The 16751-nt window shown below is 37.6% G+C and overlaps 1 protein-coding gene across 1 annotated transcript in view; it reads right to left on the reverse strand.

Annotated features, from left to right (window-relative positions):
* Positions 1-1451: 1451 nt before the first annotated feature.
* LOC131062631 (uncharacterized) overlaps positions 1452-16751 on the reverse strand; it is a 224925-nt gene continuing 209625 nt past the window's right edge. The window contains exons 6-7 of the mRNA XM_057996339.2: positions 1967-2077; positions 1452-1853 (exon numbers count right to left, since the gene is read on the reverse strand). Coding sequence (XP_057852322.2) covers positions 1830-1853; positions 1967-2077 — 135 coding nt within the window. The 3' untranslated portion in view covers positions 1452-1829. The remainder of the gene's footprint in view (positions 1854-1966; positions 2078-16751) is intronic.

Below are 16751 nucleotides of genomic sequence, written 5' to 3' on the forward strand. Positions count from 1 at the left end.
TATAAATGGTTTGGTTGACTAAGTTCATCCAAGAAGAGACGGCTCTGGCCGGTCCCCTCTGAGGACTTGGATGATGAGATGCATCATCCAAGGCAAGGAATTGACATATGGTCTTCCTTGGATGGCTTGGGTGTAAGAAATTACACCCAAGACATGAATTGAATTAACCTTTGATTTCATGGATGGCTTGGGTGTAAGAAGTTACATCCAAGACAGGAATCGAATTCACCTTCGATTTCCTGGATGGCTTGGGTGTAAAAAATTACATCCAAGACAGGAATCGAATTCACCTTCGATTTCCTGGATGGCTTGGAACCAAGATGGGTTCCAAGAAGGCGAGTTTCACGACCGCTTGAGGACATATCTCCGTATGGCATTCGTCTCCTTTTTTATTAGATAAGAATTGTGATTGTGTTAATTAAGTATTTTAAAGTTAAATTGCAAGTTAGATTAGTTATATATATATATATATATATATATTTGTTGTATTCTAACAATCTGTTTTGCAGGACAGTGATCTCTAACTAGTAGGGACATTACAAAAGTGTTATTATAATCGAAGCAAAACATTGATCAGTGGCAAAACATGGTTCAAACGATATCATAAGCATTGTAAAAAATTGGATTTCTTGGATTTTTACCCATACAATTTTTTGTTTATGAATTCCTGGAATTATTATTATTTGTTTTATACTTTTTAATTTCTGGAATACAGTCATTTCAGAGCTATGACCAAAAAGCTGTAATGCACTTAATCCCAGACAAGATTAAAATTTAAAACAATAAAGAGCACATACGTGCCATTGAAGGCATGGTGTGTTGGATAAAACATTGTTGTTGTTGCCACCAAGGTTCAAATGGACCATTGGGCTTACAGGCTTTGTGCTGCACTGGGGCAGTGAGCTGATGGGTTTTGACCACTTGCATACATGGGTTGCATTTCCATGTCTATGACTGCATGTTATTGAGCTATCAGTTTTAAAGCATTTCTTTGGAAATCAATAGTTGCAAATGTTAAGTAAAAGGTTCAATTCTACACTCACATTCATTTATTGAACTGATGCCTGTTGTTAGTATCAAAGTTTGTTTCTGGTAAAGTTTTCTGCAAGAGTGACAAGATAAGACGCAGAATGGGTAAAGAATCATTTTCCTCGATCGACCTCATTTGCATGAAAACAAGTAATGTAGTTCATGAACCAGTGGGTAATGCTCCAAAGGAGTTTTGATGAGGTAGACTTGATTTTATCGACAATGTTTTCATGAGATATATTATGCAGTTATATATTATCCAAAAAACTACCAGCTGCCTTCCATCAAAATGCTCCAAATGTTCTATTATAATTGTTATTAATCTACGAGTAATGAAAAATACAAACCAGTGACTGTTGTTATGGGCTCAACGGATGGATAAACAACTGTAGAATATACAAATTAAGCATAAAAACCCACACTAAAGAAATGGGTGATATTATACAACAGTCAACTAATAATACAGCCACTAAAAAGGGATTCCCATATACTGTTTATTGGTAGATTAATAAAAATATTCTTGATATTAGTAAATTCAATATGTCTAAGGCACTGCTAGATATACATTCTACTCAGTCTTCAATTTTAAGATTATCATTGTGACTGAATCAAGAAAGAAACAGGATCCACACTAGGTACCATGGAATTCACCTTAATATACAAATGGACTAATTCATCTGTTCTAGATGCCAAAATCAGTCCCAACCCTCCAAAATGTGGCACGGACCATCAGCTGTTCTCTTATTTAGTCTTCATTGAAGCTTTTCAATAAAGATGTATAAATCTTCCTTCTCAGGTGGCTACTCTATATCTTTCACAGCATCCTGTTGCAGAATAAAGATGTCAAGGAGATATTTAGGCATGTGACATTACCAAAGGAGCTCCAGAAAATGAATCGAGAAGAAACAAAAAAGGATATATATTCTTAATTGCCGACCTTAGCAAGTCTAGTAACATAAGTAGCAGCTACTGCTGTCACTAAAAGGCCTAAACCAAGTGTCAATAACTGCTCATTTCCTCCTGGCAATCCTCCCTCTGCCTCTTCTTGCTGTGAAGGACAGGTATTAGCATTTGCATGTAGCTTAAAATAATAAAGAACTGAACTAGCACTACCAATTCTGACTTGGTATGATACTGAGGTAGAAACAACAAAACAATCTGAAAGCTAATGGATGGAATGGGACAGAAATGTCAAAATCTCGTAATCATAATTCCCATCGATTTTCAACAATAGATTCTAAGATGGAAATTACTTCATGAAATTTCAAGTCTGAATATCCTTTCTTTTGAACCTTACATCTTTTAAAGGGCATAGCAATAAAAAAATAATGGACTTCAATTAATCTTTGTCAGACTAATAAAGCTATAGCTATCAGCCTACAAAAGCTTGCCACTTTACATAAATAATTTTTTTAATGTGAGTTATTTTCTATTTTATAGTGGGATTGTGATGCAGATATTGAAATTATATGCACTAAGATATAATCACCACTGAATGAAACTCTAAATAGAAAAAGGTAACAATGTCATAGTGTAGATTCAAAAACAAATAGACAATAGGATAGATATGACAATTAAGCCAGGATAGAAAAAGGTAACAATGTCATAGTGTAGATTCAAAAACAAATAGACAATAGGATAGATATGACAATTAAGCCAGGCACTCCACAACACACAAGTCATAAAATAAAGTAAACGTCTAATATAATCATATCATAAAGCTTAAACAATCGGACCTGAGAATTTAAGGAGCTGGTGCAAATTGATAGTTACCTGGGGTCAAACTATTGGCATATTAATCTCCCTATCGACTAGAGCATAGAAGAAGAGAAGAAAACCTAATAGATCATAGTATTCTATCATGTCTCCATTTCAGTTTGATATGTTTTTGATAATAATAATGTGTTGATTAATAATAATATTTAACAAATTAACTGTATCTGATCAATGATGATTGTTACCTATTTAATCAAGATATTAATAATATTTAATTAAATTTGACCAGTGACACTTGTTATTTATTTAAATAAAAATATATATTATCTGATCAGTTAGAAACTAGAAGTGGTAAGCATTAACAAATGTGATAAGGGAAGGAGTGCATTTGACCTAGTCATTAATAAAGACAAATCGTTGTCCCTGCTGATTGTTCCTTACCAATCACTGCTAACAACAGACACATCTCCCTAAATATGTGCGACCTTTGGAAGGATCATGTCTTTACACCGATTGAGGAAGACTATAAAGAGACATTCCCAGCATGGAACTGGAAAGGGAAAAGCAGAATGAAAAGGTATGACGAAAATAAACTGAAAAAAGGAAGAGATCAATTAGAACTGGAAGAGCAGATCGATCAAGGATCAGAATTATTATAAATTGCAATCTGCATTAATTGGGGTATGCATTATAGTTCATAAATATAAGTTACTAATTTAAGTGATAAAAATAGATGAATAATAAATAAATACAATTATCCATTATATGGAGTAATAATGAATTCAGGTATATAGACAAGAATGTACTTATATATATGTATATCAAAACACATACATTTATAATACATGAAAGACTATTGTAATGATCTTGCCTTAAACCTTTTGCTAATTCCTTTGGAAGGGATAGGTTGGTTTGTGTAGAAAAAGGTGGAGTAATTCCATCCCAAATTGGGTGACTTCCGTGGTGGTATTGATGGGTGTTCATGAAACCCTTGGGCAAAGTGGTGGTATTGATGGGCGTTCATGAAACCCTTGGGCCTACTTGTGGAGGTGGTTTCAAGCGCCCTATGACAGTAAATCCCCATCCTCCATTAGGGTTAGAAAAGAAGTAAGGACGAGGAATAAATATAGTAATTATTGATTGTATTATGAACATTTAATTGTCTCTAGCATAATAATCTGAATTAAGGCATAATAGCGCTTAATAATGTATAAAGATGCATGCTAAACAGGCAGTCCTAGTAGGGGACATTTCATATTCTCTCTTAACTCCTAAGACTTGGCATACTTCATTATTGGATCTAGTATACTTCACCATCCAAAGCCTTTATTTGAAACTTGTTTTAAAGTTTCCCTAACCCAAAACCTTAAGAATCCCCTAGGAGAATCTTCTTAACATGAGTGCAGAGAATTATAATGAACAATATTCCTGGAAATGGAACAAGCCGAAGCCTATATGTGGGAATGACTCCTCATGGCTGACATCAATGAGATTACATATTTAAAAAATAAATATTTGAGTTTAAGAATATATATTTTATATTCTGATTCTTCCAACTTTAATTTATAAATATAATGTTAGTTCTCTAGGAGTTTAACAGAAGATATTGGAGGACACCCTCAGATTTGGACCTGGGCAAATTTTAAGATTTCAGCATTTCAAGATTTCAAGGCGACCTACAAAATGGGCTGGTAGGTGATGCCAATGTTTGCTAAGATGTCTTTAAGGCAATATAGAGGATGAATGAGTAGCTATAGGTAGGCATACAGGAGTTACTAAGGTAGAGAGGAAAACACAAAATAAGCACACATGATGCATCTCTCGATGCAGTTACTCAAGCTGACCAAAACCAGTCCTGAATTAGGGAAGTTAATGCTCCAAGAACTCCTTGACCAAAGAGTATGTAAAGTGAATTTGGAGAGTATACAGACATGACTTAATGTTTGTATTCATAAGGCTTGCAAACAATTGTACCACAAAGAATGATACAGAAATGTATTTTCCCAGCTGGCAGAGTTAAATCACATGGAATGAATACCATCTCAGATTGAAGCCTGATATCTTCTAGTGAGATAACATATTGTTAATGGGTATGTGCATGCTCAAGCTATTGTCCTCAGAATTGAAGACTCACGTGAGATTTTGCCAATAAAAGAACTTCCTCCCTACATCATCCACAATTTTTCCCTCCATATTGTCACTGTTAAAGCACCATGTGAAGCAAAAAGAGTACCTATAGTTTGGCTAATCATTTATGATGCATCCTTAAATGCCCCTATTATATGTTGTCTATTGCTATTTTGTGTGTTTTATAAGGTGTTTAATTTAATGTAATGGGTTTGAATTAGGCTTTATGGCTTTCTGAAATAGTCTATCTGGCTGGAGCTTATAAAGAATATAGAATTTTATAGGTTTTCCCACAACAAACAACACTTATTGAAATTGGAATTTTACTTGAAGAAAATCGAATATCAATAAGACAAGTGTATTATCACCAAAGAAAACTGAACTGAAACATAAAGGATTTCTCTTTCTAATTTAGCAAGACTTACATTGACTGAATTTTCATATGATCAATTCCAAGTTCATTTATTCCAAACTACTAACTTCGCTAGTGGCAGATTTTCTGTATCAGACCTGCTGCAGACTTCACACAGGCTAGATGAAAGGCATTCAACACTTATTTAAGCCACGATTCCTATCCTTATTGCCGGCGCCCTTATTTGGACAAAGTGGTGTGCTCGATATTATGGCAAGATGCCCTTAAGCCCTTGAACTGTTTCAGATTGCTTCTATACCCTCAGCCGCCTGAGAATCCATCATTAAACATGCTGTGACTGATCTGACAATAAAGCTTGGAAGCTGGAAATGATTTTTGCTGTGATCTCTTGGGGTTTCGTCCAGAGATATCTTCCTGAGGGTTTCCATCCTGGAAAGAGCTTGCTGTGTAACAGACTTGCAGACAAAGTAAAAACGAATTGGGAGATTAGAATGAATCCCCAATCCTCATTCAACTCCTTTATGAAGAGAATTCTTTTGCTGAAAAAGCCATTGATTTCCTCTTCAATTCATGACAGGTGATTTTGGGAAAAATTATTAATGCTTGCAATAATTATTAATTAATCCACCACCTTAGTGAAGCACCTAGAAGACATAACGTTATAACTTAAGTGTGGCCCCAACTTAAGTCATAATGAACAATTACAATGTATTTGCTTAAGACTTTAGCTTTTTGGGCTCCTTTCATTATTCATTTATTCCCTTTATTTCTTTAATTTCTCCTAACCCTTGGGAATATAAGGGCTAGGAAAATTCATTTTCAAGTCTCATCAATCAAGAGGGGACATTACAGTCCTCCCTTCACGGAATTGCTGGTCCTCTAGCAATTGCAAATTGGGATGTTGTAGGATTTCCTCCCCTTCCCAAGTGGCATCCTCAATTGGTAAATCCTTCCATTTTATTGGATATTCCCGAGCCATTTTCTTACCTTCCTTTCTCTCCAACCAGCAAGGCCTTCAGGAACCAATATCAATTTCTCTTCCTCGTCTAATGGAGGTAACTCTGAAGATGCAACTGTATGCTGTCCCAATGCCTTCTTGAGGCACGAAACGTGAAACACATTATATATTTTACTGCCTTCTGGCAATTCCAGCTCATATACAACCTCCCCAATTCTCCTCAGTATCTTGTAAGGCCCATAGAAGCATGGTTTTAATTTTTTTGTGCCACTTGTCTTCAATGTGGATTGCTTGTATGGCTGCAGCCACAAGAAATCTAAGTCTCCAACTTCGAAAGACCTCTCAACATGGTGTCTATCTGCAAACATCTTTTGCTGGTTTTGTGCATGTTAAAGATTGTCTTTCAGTGCCTTGAGAATATCTTGGTAACTCTACATTGTCTCCTTAGCCCGTGGAACTTTGCTATCATCAAATGCTAAGTCCATAAATAATAACACATCATACCCATAGAGTGCTCGGAAAGGAGACATGCCAATGGACATGTGATAGGTGGTATTGTAGCAATACTCACCTAGATAAAGTCATCTTACCCAAGCACGTTGCTGCCCTGAAACATAATTTCATAGGTAGCCTTCGATCTACTTATTCACTATTTTTGTCTGCCCATCTGTTTGAGGATGGTAGTTCATGCTTGGAGTCAATTTTGTTCCCACCAATTTGAACAACTCTTGCCAAAACATGCTAAAAAATCTGCTATCTTTGTCACTCACCATTGTTTTGGGTAACCTGTGCAGCCTGAAGACCTCCCCAAAGAACAACTCTGCAATCTGCTGCGCATATTTTGTGAGTCTATCAACGATTACAAATATGCAATCTTTCCCCTGGACACAAGAATGTCCTGTGATAAAATTCATAAATAACCCCTCCCATTTTTGTTCAGGTATCAGTAGTGGTTGTAGAAGACCTGCAGGGAATGTGTTCTGACTTGTTTTGTTGGCAAGTCAGGCACCCTCTAACATGTTGTAGGACATCATCCTTCAATCCCTTCCAGGTTATCACGAATCTAGCGATAGGTTTTGAAGAAACTTGGGTGTCCTGCTAGAGGTGCATCGTGTAGCGCCCTCAAAATCTTGGCCTTCAACCTGGAATTTGGTACAAGATAAATATTGTTCTTGTAATAAATAAGACCATCCATTATTGAATACCTGTCATCATGTACCTTGCCATCAATCAAATCAGCAACAAATGAATTCTTCACATATTCTATCAACAATTGAGATTTCCAGTTGGCTGAAATCTTAGTGAGAAAGCAGAGTGTGGGTCTTCTGGATAAGGCATCGACAACAACATTTTTCTTGCCCTTCACATACTCAACATCGAAGTAATAAGCTTGAATTTTGCTTACCCACTTTTGTTGCCGATTGTTCAAGTCCTTTTGCTCCAAGAAGTATTTGACAACATCAATGTTATTGTGCCCCAACACATAAAAATCACCTGTCAATGTGTAGTCTCCAATCTGTATACTCAACTAAGGAACTACTCTGGTGCAAGTCAATGGGAAGCCATCCAGAACTATGCCACTGAATCCAGGAAACTCCTCAGCTTGAAGTCCACGCTACATTACTAGTCCCTCGTCTATAAAGTTGTGTGTGGCCACATTGTCCACTAAACACACCATTCACTATCCCTTAAGAACACCCTTTAGCCGAAAGCTGCAAGGAATTCCGGATAGAGAGGCAATGCATGGAGTTTCTTAAGTTGAAGTGTCTACCAACTCTATCTGAGGTTGTTGATCATCTTGTTCACTATCACCTCCCACACAAGCCTCTCGCTCTTCTGATACTTCATCATCAAACATGACTTCAATCAGGTGTACTTTGCCTTTCCCAAGCCAGCAGTGTCCAGGTTCCCATCGTTCCTTACAGTTAAAACATAAATTTTTCCTTCTAACTTCATTCCTGGACTCTTGATCAACCTTTGATGGAATGTTTTTCTGCTGATTGAAACTTTTTTTGTTTGTTTTCCAAGGGCTGAAACCCTTTTTCTAAGGCTGAAAAGGTGTAGTTTCCAAGTCTAGTGCTAGTCCTATGGCGTCATGAAGTGTACTAGGCTTATGAGCCTTTACCAATCCCCTCAATCTACCACTCAAACCTTCAACGAACAGCATAGTAACTCTCCTTTCGGACATGTCACAGACCATAATTGAGATATTCTAAAACTCATTGATCTAAGTCTCAACATGACCAACCTGCTTCAGCTGAGCTAATTCCCTATAATAAACCTCAATATCCTTCCTTACAAACCATGCACAAGATTATTAACAAACTCCCCATACGAATGTATCGACCCATGATCCTGTGATACAAGCCCGTGGTGCCACTAACCGTATGCCACACCTTCTAAATGTATCGTAGCAAATTGTATGGCCTTGTCCTCCTCCATAGGCTTTACTGACAAGAATGTGTCAAGTTTGTGAACCCAAGACCTAGCACTAACCTTTCTGCTTCCATCGAATGTGGGCAAAGAGACCTTATTTAAAGCATCCTTGAATTCTTGAGGTTGTGTGCCTGGCCTGGCTGGACCTCTAGGCCTCCATTCTTGTTTCTCTAGACGGTATCTAGCTTTATCCCTTTGCTGGTTCATGAATTGGTTCAGGTTAATCAGCCCTCTTACATCAGGGGGAAGAGCTCTATATTCATCATAGGCTACCATAGCATCATCAGCAATATGAGTCTCTGCTTCTTCCAACACAGGAACTTCTTCTTCCTCAGCTTGCCTTGGCAAAAACATAGGACGAAGCAGCTGATCAGATCTTGTGCTCATTGTCCTAACAACATTAGAAGCTGTTCTATCCTGATTTTCCTGCCCAGCTTCACTTATTTCACCATCCTAGTCCTGTGCCTGCAACTGAACTCTCAAATTTCCAATGGCATTAACAAGCTGTTGTTGTGTCTGCATGAAAGTCTGTATCATTTGTTGCTGCTGCTGAGCCATTTGAGTCAGAATATCTTGAAGACTAGGCTATCCATTACCACCTCCTTCCTGTCTATGTGATCCAGACCCTCTCAAGTGCATATAAATGTTTCAAACTGACATGCAACAGATTAAAAGTAACATGCGACCATAAATTCTGACATGCAACTGCCTTGTTCACCCTCAAACCGACATGCACAGGGAATACCACACAGGCTGGCAGCGTCACTGCGCTCTGATACCACTAAAATAGTTTATCTGGCTGGAGCTTATGAAGAATATAGAGTTTTATACGTTTCCCCACAACAAACAACACTTATATTGAAATTGGAATTTTACTTGAAGAAAATTGAATGTCAATAAGACAAGTTTATTATCACCAAAGAAAACAGAACTGAAACACAAAGGATTTCCATTTGTAATTTAGCAAGACTTACATTGACTGAATTTTCATATGATCAATTCCAAGTTCGTTTATTCCAAACTACTGACTTTGCTAGTGGCAGATTTTCTGTATCAGACCTGCTGCAGACTTCATGCAGGCTATATGAAAGGCATTCAACACTTATTTAAGCCACGATTTCCCTCTACCAGGTGCCACAATTCCTATCCTTATTGCTGGTGCCCTAGTTTGGACAAAGTGGAATGCTCGATATTATGGCAAGACACCCTTAAGCCCTTGAACTGTTTCAGATTGCTTCTATACCCTCAGCCACCTGAGAATCCATCACTAAACATGCTGCAACTGGTCTGACAATAAAGCTTGGAAGCTGTAAATGATTTTTGCAGTGATCTCTTGGGGTTTTGTCCAGAAATATCTTCCTCAGTGTTTCCATCCTGAAAAGAGATTGCTGTGTAACAGACTTGCAGACAAAGTAAAAACGAATTGAGAGATTAGAACGAATCCCCAATCCTCATTCGACTCCTTTATGAAGAGAATCCTTTTGCTGAAAAAGCCATAGATTTCCTCTTCAATTCATGACTTAAGGCGATTTTGAGAAAAGTTATTAATGCTTGCAATAATTATTAATTAATCCACCACCTTAGTGAAGCGCCTAGAAGACATAACGTTATAACTTAAGTGTGGCCCCAACTTAAGTCATAATGAACAATTATAATGTATTTGCTTAAGACTTTAGCTTTTTGGGCTCCTTTCATTATTCATTTATCCCCTTTATTTCTTTAATTTCTCCTAACCCCCAGGAATGTAAGGGCTAGGAAAATTCATTTTCAAGTCTCATCAATCAAGAGGGGACATTACACTTTCAGTGCCCTCTGACACATTGAAATGTTTGGATAAGTCAAATTTGTTTCTGTCAAGTGACCTAATTATGGTTGTCTGCTAAAATCCCAGAAACAATTATGATGCCAAGCTCCTATTTTCTCCTGAAAATCTCCATCGCCCTCATGAAAGATTTAAGTGTCCTTCCTACCAATAGCAACTCTAGCGAGGATGAAACCAGGGATGTTCTTCAGCCCCTAACAGATTCAACTGTCTCCTCAGCTCCCACACGCAAGCAGATCAATCACACCCTTCTGGGTTAAATAGCAGGTTTCGTCACAGCTCGTAATAGGGCAGCAAGCAGTATCAATCCCCCCCTGAAACTAAGCATGAAGAGCACTGGGATTTTAGCAGACATCCTTCCCGACGCCTCCTTTGCCTCTGATTTGCATAACGGAGTATTGATGTTGATGGGATTCCAAACAGATACAGCCTGTAATCCATTCTGATCCTGATTTTTTTCATGTGTTGCTTGATCTTCCAGGGCATATTTAGTTTCTGAAAGTAGCGTTGAACTGGAGATTCCCAAACATATCAGGACAATGGAATTTAGGGGATGTGCTCAAAGAAGAAGATTGTCTCAGGCAAGTTACCTTAATCTATAAATTCTAGAAATTTTGCCCAAGTTTGGCTAAGCTGCATGAATGGTTAGCACACCATTGGAAGCCCATTTAAGGGAATATATTGCTATTTTAACAAAAATTTGAAGCATACCCTAATGTAGAGCTGCCTTCTCAATGGCAGCCCGTGGTTTTGGCATAAGGCATTTTGGATCTAAAACATTGGCATCCTGATTTCAACCCCCTCTTTGAATCCTTTCTTGTGTCTATTGTCCACAATAATTTTTGAGTGATAAATGCCCATCTTCCAATGGAAAGTCACCTGGTAAACGTATTTCAAAGCCAACAACCGCCAACAACTACCAACTACCCACTCGTATAACAACTTAATTATTGCCATTACATTAATATAACTAGTTTACGGCTTACATCATCCCCCCCTCAGAAGTTGTCATCTTCCAGACGACAACCAAAAAAACAGAATTAAAGAACTATCTACTGAGAGGGACAAGAGGGCATCCCTGTTCCTGCCATGGCCAGCTCCCGAAGAGTCCGTAGGTCTCTCTCAGCAGCCAGTTGCTTTCCCCTGGTGGTCTTTAGTAGTCGAAGGGCATCCATCCGATCTTTCTCAGAAACTGCCAATTCTTGTTCCTTTGCCACCTGTGTAGTTTTTGTTAGGATTCCCAAAGATACTGAGAGGGGGGGGTGAATCAGTATCTAACTGGTTATAAGATTTTCTTGACTTAAAACATGTAGAGCATATCAATACTGTATACCGGTAAACAAGAAATAATGCAATAAACAGAGATGACAGCAACCACATGAAAAACACACCATAACACAGTAGTTTAACGAGGAAACCCGGTGTGAGAAAAACCTCGGTGGGATTTGTGACCCAAAATATTCACTTACTGGCCAATAAGAGAATACTACTGCTACGAGAGGGGCCTGCACATGCAAGAAGGCCAAGTGCCTAGAGCTCATTGCTCAATTACAAAATGGGAAGTCTCACTGACTTACAAAATGGATTATATAAATCCAATGTCTTGTACTGCTTCAAAATAGCATCTACTATGCCAGATCCAATACCAGTTTATAGCTCTGCTTCATACATAAACCCTTAACCTATAATTCGCATAGGAGATCTGCCTTATTTCGCCTATTAACTTCCTTTATTCCATCCTAAAATGTTCTACAATGATCTCTTATATATATGAGTCATTTTACAACTTGCCAAGTCGGCTTACAATGATTTTACAATAATTTACAAAATATATTATAAACAAAATTCCTGTCGGCTTTTGTGCCGGTATACTTCCTTTCACTGCCGGTGGTTTGTGTGCCGGTGTAGAGTCTGACCTTGCTGGTGCCGGTAAATTGTCTTGCTGGTGTCATAGGATTGTAAGGTTGCCAACAATGACAAAACCTTCAATCACCTACAATATCTCATTGGAGTGTGCATTTGCCAACAATCTCCCCCTTTGGCATTGATGGCAACACTCATGAGAAAAATCCAAAAATTGTTATCCAAAAAGAATCTACCAGAATTGTCTTACCAAAAATTGTGTACCAAAAGAATATGTGCTCCCCCTGAGCTGATGAGTCATTTGCTGGTTATTTTTCTCATTCCACTACTCCCCCTTTGGCATCAATGACAAAGGTTGTCAAAGTGTCAATTGAGTGTGGTTTCCTGTTTCATCCTTGTAACCGGTTGGTTACAATCTGAAAAAGATCTGCCAGTACCAGATTCAGGCTCTTAATGAACTGTTTGCTATCTTTTAATGCAGCCTCTATCCTCTGAATTGTACCAGTGAGGTGTTGCATTTGCTGTGCCGGTGTTTTCTATCCTTGAATTAAAGCATCAGATATTTCTTTTCTTAAGGAGGCGAGGTAGTCCAATTTTGGACTAAGTCTCCATTTTAGATCTTTAGCCCTTCCTTTTATTCTCTCCTTTTCTCTTTCCAACTTTAGAAGTTCCTCCTCGAAACCTGTTATTTTCTACTCAAAAACTAATGATGGTTTAGATGAATTAATGAAATTATCAGCTAGTTGATTTATTTCTTCCTGTATCTTGTTGATCTTCCGGTCTATATCTACTGCCAAAAAGTTAGTTTTACATGTATCTCTGTACAAGGTTTTAAATTCCTTTAATGTACTACATAGTTCCGGTAAAAGAGTGTCAAATTGTCTCGTACACTTCTTTATTTCTTTTTCAAAGAATTTGTGTTTTTCCTTCTCTAGTCTCTCCTTGAATGCTTCCTCTTTTATTTGTTCAACTGTCACAGTGTTGTCAGTAATATGCTTAGACAATGTGTAAAGTTGATTCAAAGAATCTTTATTATCTACATTGCACTTAGGTGCTATCATTTTCAAAATTGGAATTGTGTCATCAATTGCTTTGTATGCTTGTGAACTACACTCTGTTATCTTCTTGATAGAATCCAAAAGAACTTCTGTCACATTTGTCGGTTTGAATTCTACATTTGAAGAGTCAACAATCTGTATTCCGCTAGTGGGAGCAATTTCTTTGCTTGTGGTGACCTCTGGTAGGTCAATTTGTGTTTGCATCTCTTTAAACAAAGGTTTGGATTGCTCAGTTGTTGCCGGTGGCACTGTCTCTGCATGAACCTGTTGCTGTGAGGGAGCCTGCTGCTCTGCCTGTTTCTCAGTGTTGTCACCTACCGGTTTACTTTCTGTGCTATCTGTTTTCCCTGTTGAATCCTTATCTACCACAATATTGACTTTTTGAGTGTCAATGTTCATTGTATATAACACCTCAGAATCTAGATTTGTGTCCTCATGTGATACATCCATACTCTCACTACCCGGTTAATTGTCAGTGGTAACTACTGGTGGAGTATCTAGAGGCGGTGGGGATAAGTTATCTATTATTTTTATGTTGGGTGGACCACCAACCTTACCTTTTCCCTTATCCTTATCTTTTTGGTATACTTTGATGGGTTTAGGGTTTCGATATTCTTCCTGCTTTTCCTTCTCTACAAGGAATATGTCCCATGCATTAGCTATTTCCTCTACAACCTCATTCACTCTACCAACCATAAGTGCTACATGCCGGTGTGCAGTTGAAAATACTGACCGGTTAGCCTCAGAGATCAATTTATCTATCTAATTTGGTGAGTTGACTGGATATACAACAAGTTTTTCAATTTTTATTTTCTTATCAAGCTCTACAACAACTTGCCTTCTTGCTTCAAGTCTTTTGAACAGTTCTGCCAATAATTCATCCACAACTTGCATAAAAAATTTCTTGTAAATATCCAAGTGTAGGATTACACTGTTTTCAACTTTTTCCTTGTCATCAATTGATAATGAGTCATATAATTTGTTGATGTTTTTCAGATTTCCATCCTCTGTTATTTCATTGAGAAGTTTGTCAATTGGAGCAATGGTTTGTTGAGTCTTCTTCTTGGGGGTTAACTTCTTCTTTGGAGTTAATTTCTTAGTTGTGGGCCTTACTTCCTGTTGTTTCTATCTGGTTCTTCTAGGAGAAGGTGTAGATACCGGTGAAGGTTTCCTTTTTCTCACAACTCTTTTGAATGCAGCTGGTATGTCACTTTCTAAAGAAGTTCCAACTGGTGAAAGGTGAATTTCCGGTTGAAGTGCTTCTAACTCATCTTCAGTAATACCAGTTTGTTTGAGTACATCATCCTTAATAGCTTTTGCTTGCCCAGATCCTCTTCTAACTGTTGCTTCAACCTTCTTATCCCTTTTCTTTGATTGAATTTGGTTTTCAATAGTCTTAGCATTGCCAAATACCTCTTCTTTAGGTTCCTTAGGTGCTTCCAGGAGGGCTTTTGCATATGTTTCTATTATGTGGTCATCAGTTTCATACCGTATTTCAGTAACCCAAATGGTTCTTGGGATAACTGCCTCCATCCAAATTTCATCCTTCTTCATAACAAAACAAATTTCATCCTTATACTTGTTTACAATTTCTTGTGACAATCTAACTCTAGTCTTCATCCGGGCTTTCAATGCCTGAAAATACTCATCTATGTTCTTTTCTTTGTTCTCTCCCATGTTGTTTAGTAAATCTGACAACTGTTTGCCTACCGGTATGTCAAAACCAAGATTTCTGTTACCGATACCGGGTACTTGTTTGGTTATGTGTAGCATTAGACAGACAAGTAGGTTTCCAAATCTGAATGTCCCCTTTTTGTCTTTCTTAATCTTTCCCAAATTGTCAATTAGCTCATCTTTAAGCCATTCACACATCTATTTTTGCATTATCATTAATCATGTCATAGGCACTCTTTATGCATAGGCTAGAGACTGAGTTTAACCTATTTGCATGTGTGGTTTTGTAGCCTAAGATCATACTGATGAATCTAACATTGATATCTGTTACATCATTTACCCTTAAGGATCTTTTATCAGATGTTGCGCCAATTAGGTTAATCACTAGGTCATTTGAGACCATCTTTGTTTTACCAAGTCTGTTACCAGTGGAGGGTAACCCTGTCACAGCTTTTACTACTTCTTTAGTGATTTTGTGAACTGAGTCCAACCAGAAGAATGCACCATGTACCCTGCTTAGTACTGTCCTTATAACATCCTTAGGAAAATCCGGAATACTGAGAATTTCAGTGAAACCTAGGGTTTCTACTATCTTGTGTTCAGGTTTAACATTACCGGATTCGTCACAAATTACAGACTTATACATATTCTTGATTTCCTCATCACCTAATTCCTCTATGTGACAATGAATGTACATTCTGGGGTCTTCAGCAAAAACTACTCCTTTAGGGATTTGAGAAAAAGCACCAACATTATCATCTTTCTTGACAATTTCAGGAACTAACTGAAATATGAGTCTAGGGCGTTTAATCACTTCGACTACAGTAGGGTTTGCAATGAATTCAGGGACAGATGAAGAAGCATGATTATAAATACCTTTATCTGCCATAGGAATGATTTCTTGATGAGTTGCTTCACTTCTTTGCTCGGAATGCCTTTGCTCTGGAATTTTCGCGCTCTTGAAGGTTTGAATGCTCAATGAAATGAAAATGGAGCCAAAACACTGTTTTATAATGTTACTTTTGCCAACTACCACATTTAATGCTTGTCAGTTAAGTAATGACTTAACTTATCTGCCAGTATAGAAGTAATTTCAACTTCTCACCATCAACCGAGGGAATAATAACATGTTTCACATTTGATTGTCAAACCCTCAAAGGAATTTTCTTCAGTTGGATGAAGAGTCTCCTGCCGGTGGAGTGTTACTCTGTTTTGCTGGTGGAGGAGTATTCCTATCACCATTTAGTTCTGATTTCTTGATCCATTGTTTTGAGAATTCCTTCTTTACCTCTTCAACTTTTTCTTTACCTTTCAAACTAGGACCTTTGTTATTTACCGGTGAGGACTTGCTTCTACAAAATTTAGCAATATGTCCAATCTTGTTACAGGCATAACAAGTCACATTATTTTTCTAAATAGCTTTTCCATAACCTATGCTGGTTTGTGTTCTGCATTGATTAGATAAGTGTTCAAATCTTCCACAAACATAACATCTTACATTCATTCTACAATTTTCTGAATTATGACCACCTTTGTTGCATTTTGAACATTGACCGGTGGGTGTATTGGTATTTTGATAATTTCTAGATCTACATTGATTTGCTCTATGACCATACTTGTTACAGTTAAAGCATTTGCCATAAAATTTATAAGCAGTAGGTTGTCTTACCGGTTTTGCCTTGATCCTGTGTGTTT

This window comes from Cryptomeria japonica, chromosome 6 (genome assembly GCF_030272615.1).
Source record: "Cryptomeria japonica chromosome 6, Sugi_1.0, whole genome shotgun sequence".
NCBI lineage: Eukaryota > Viridiplantae > Streptophyta > Pinopsida > Cupressales > Cupressaceae > Cryptomeria > Cryptomeria japonica.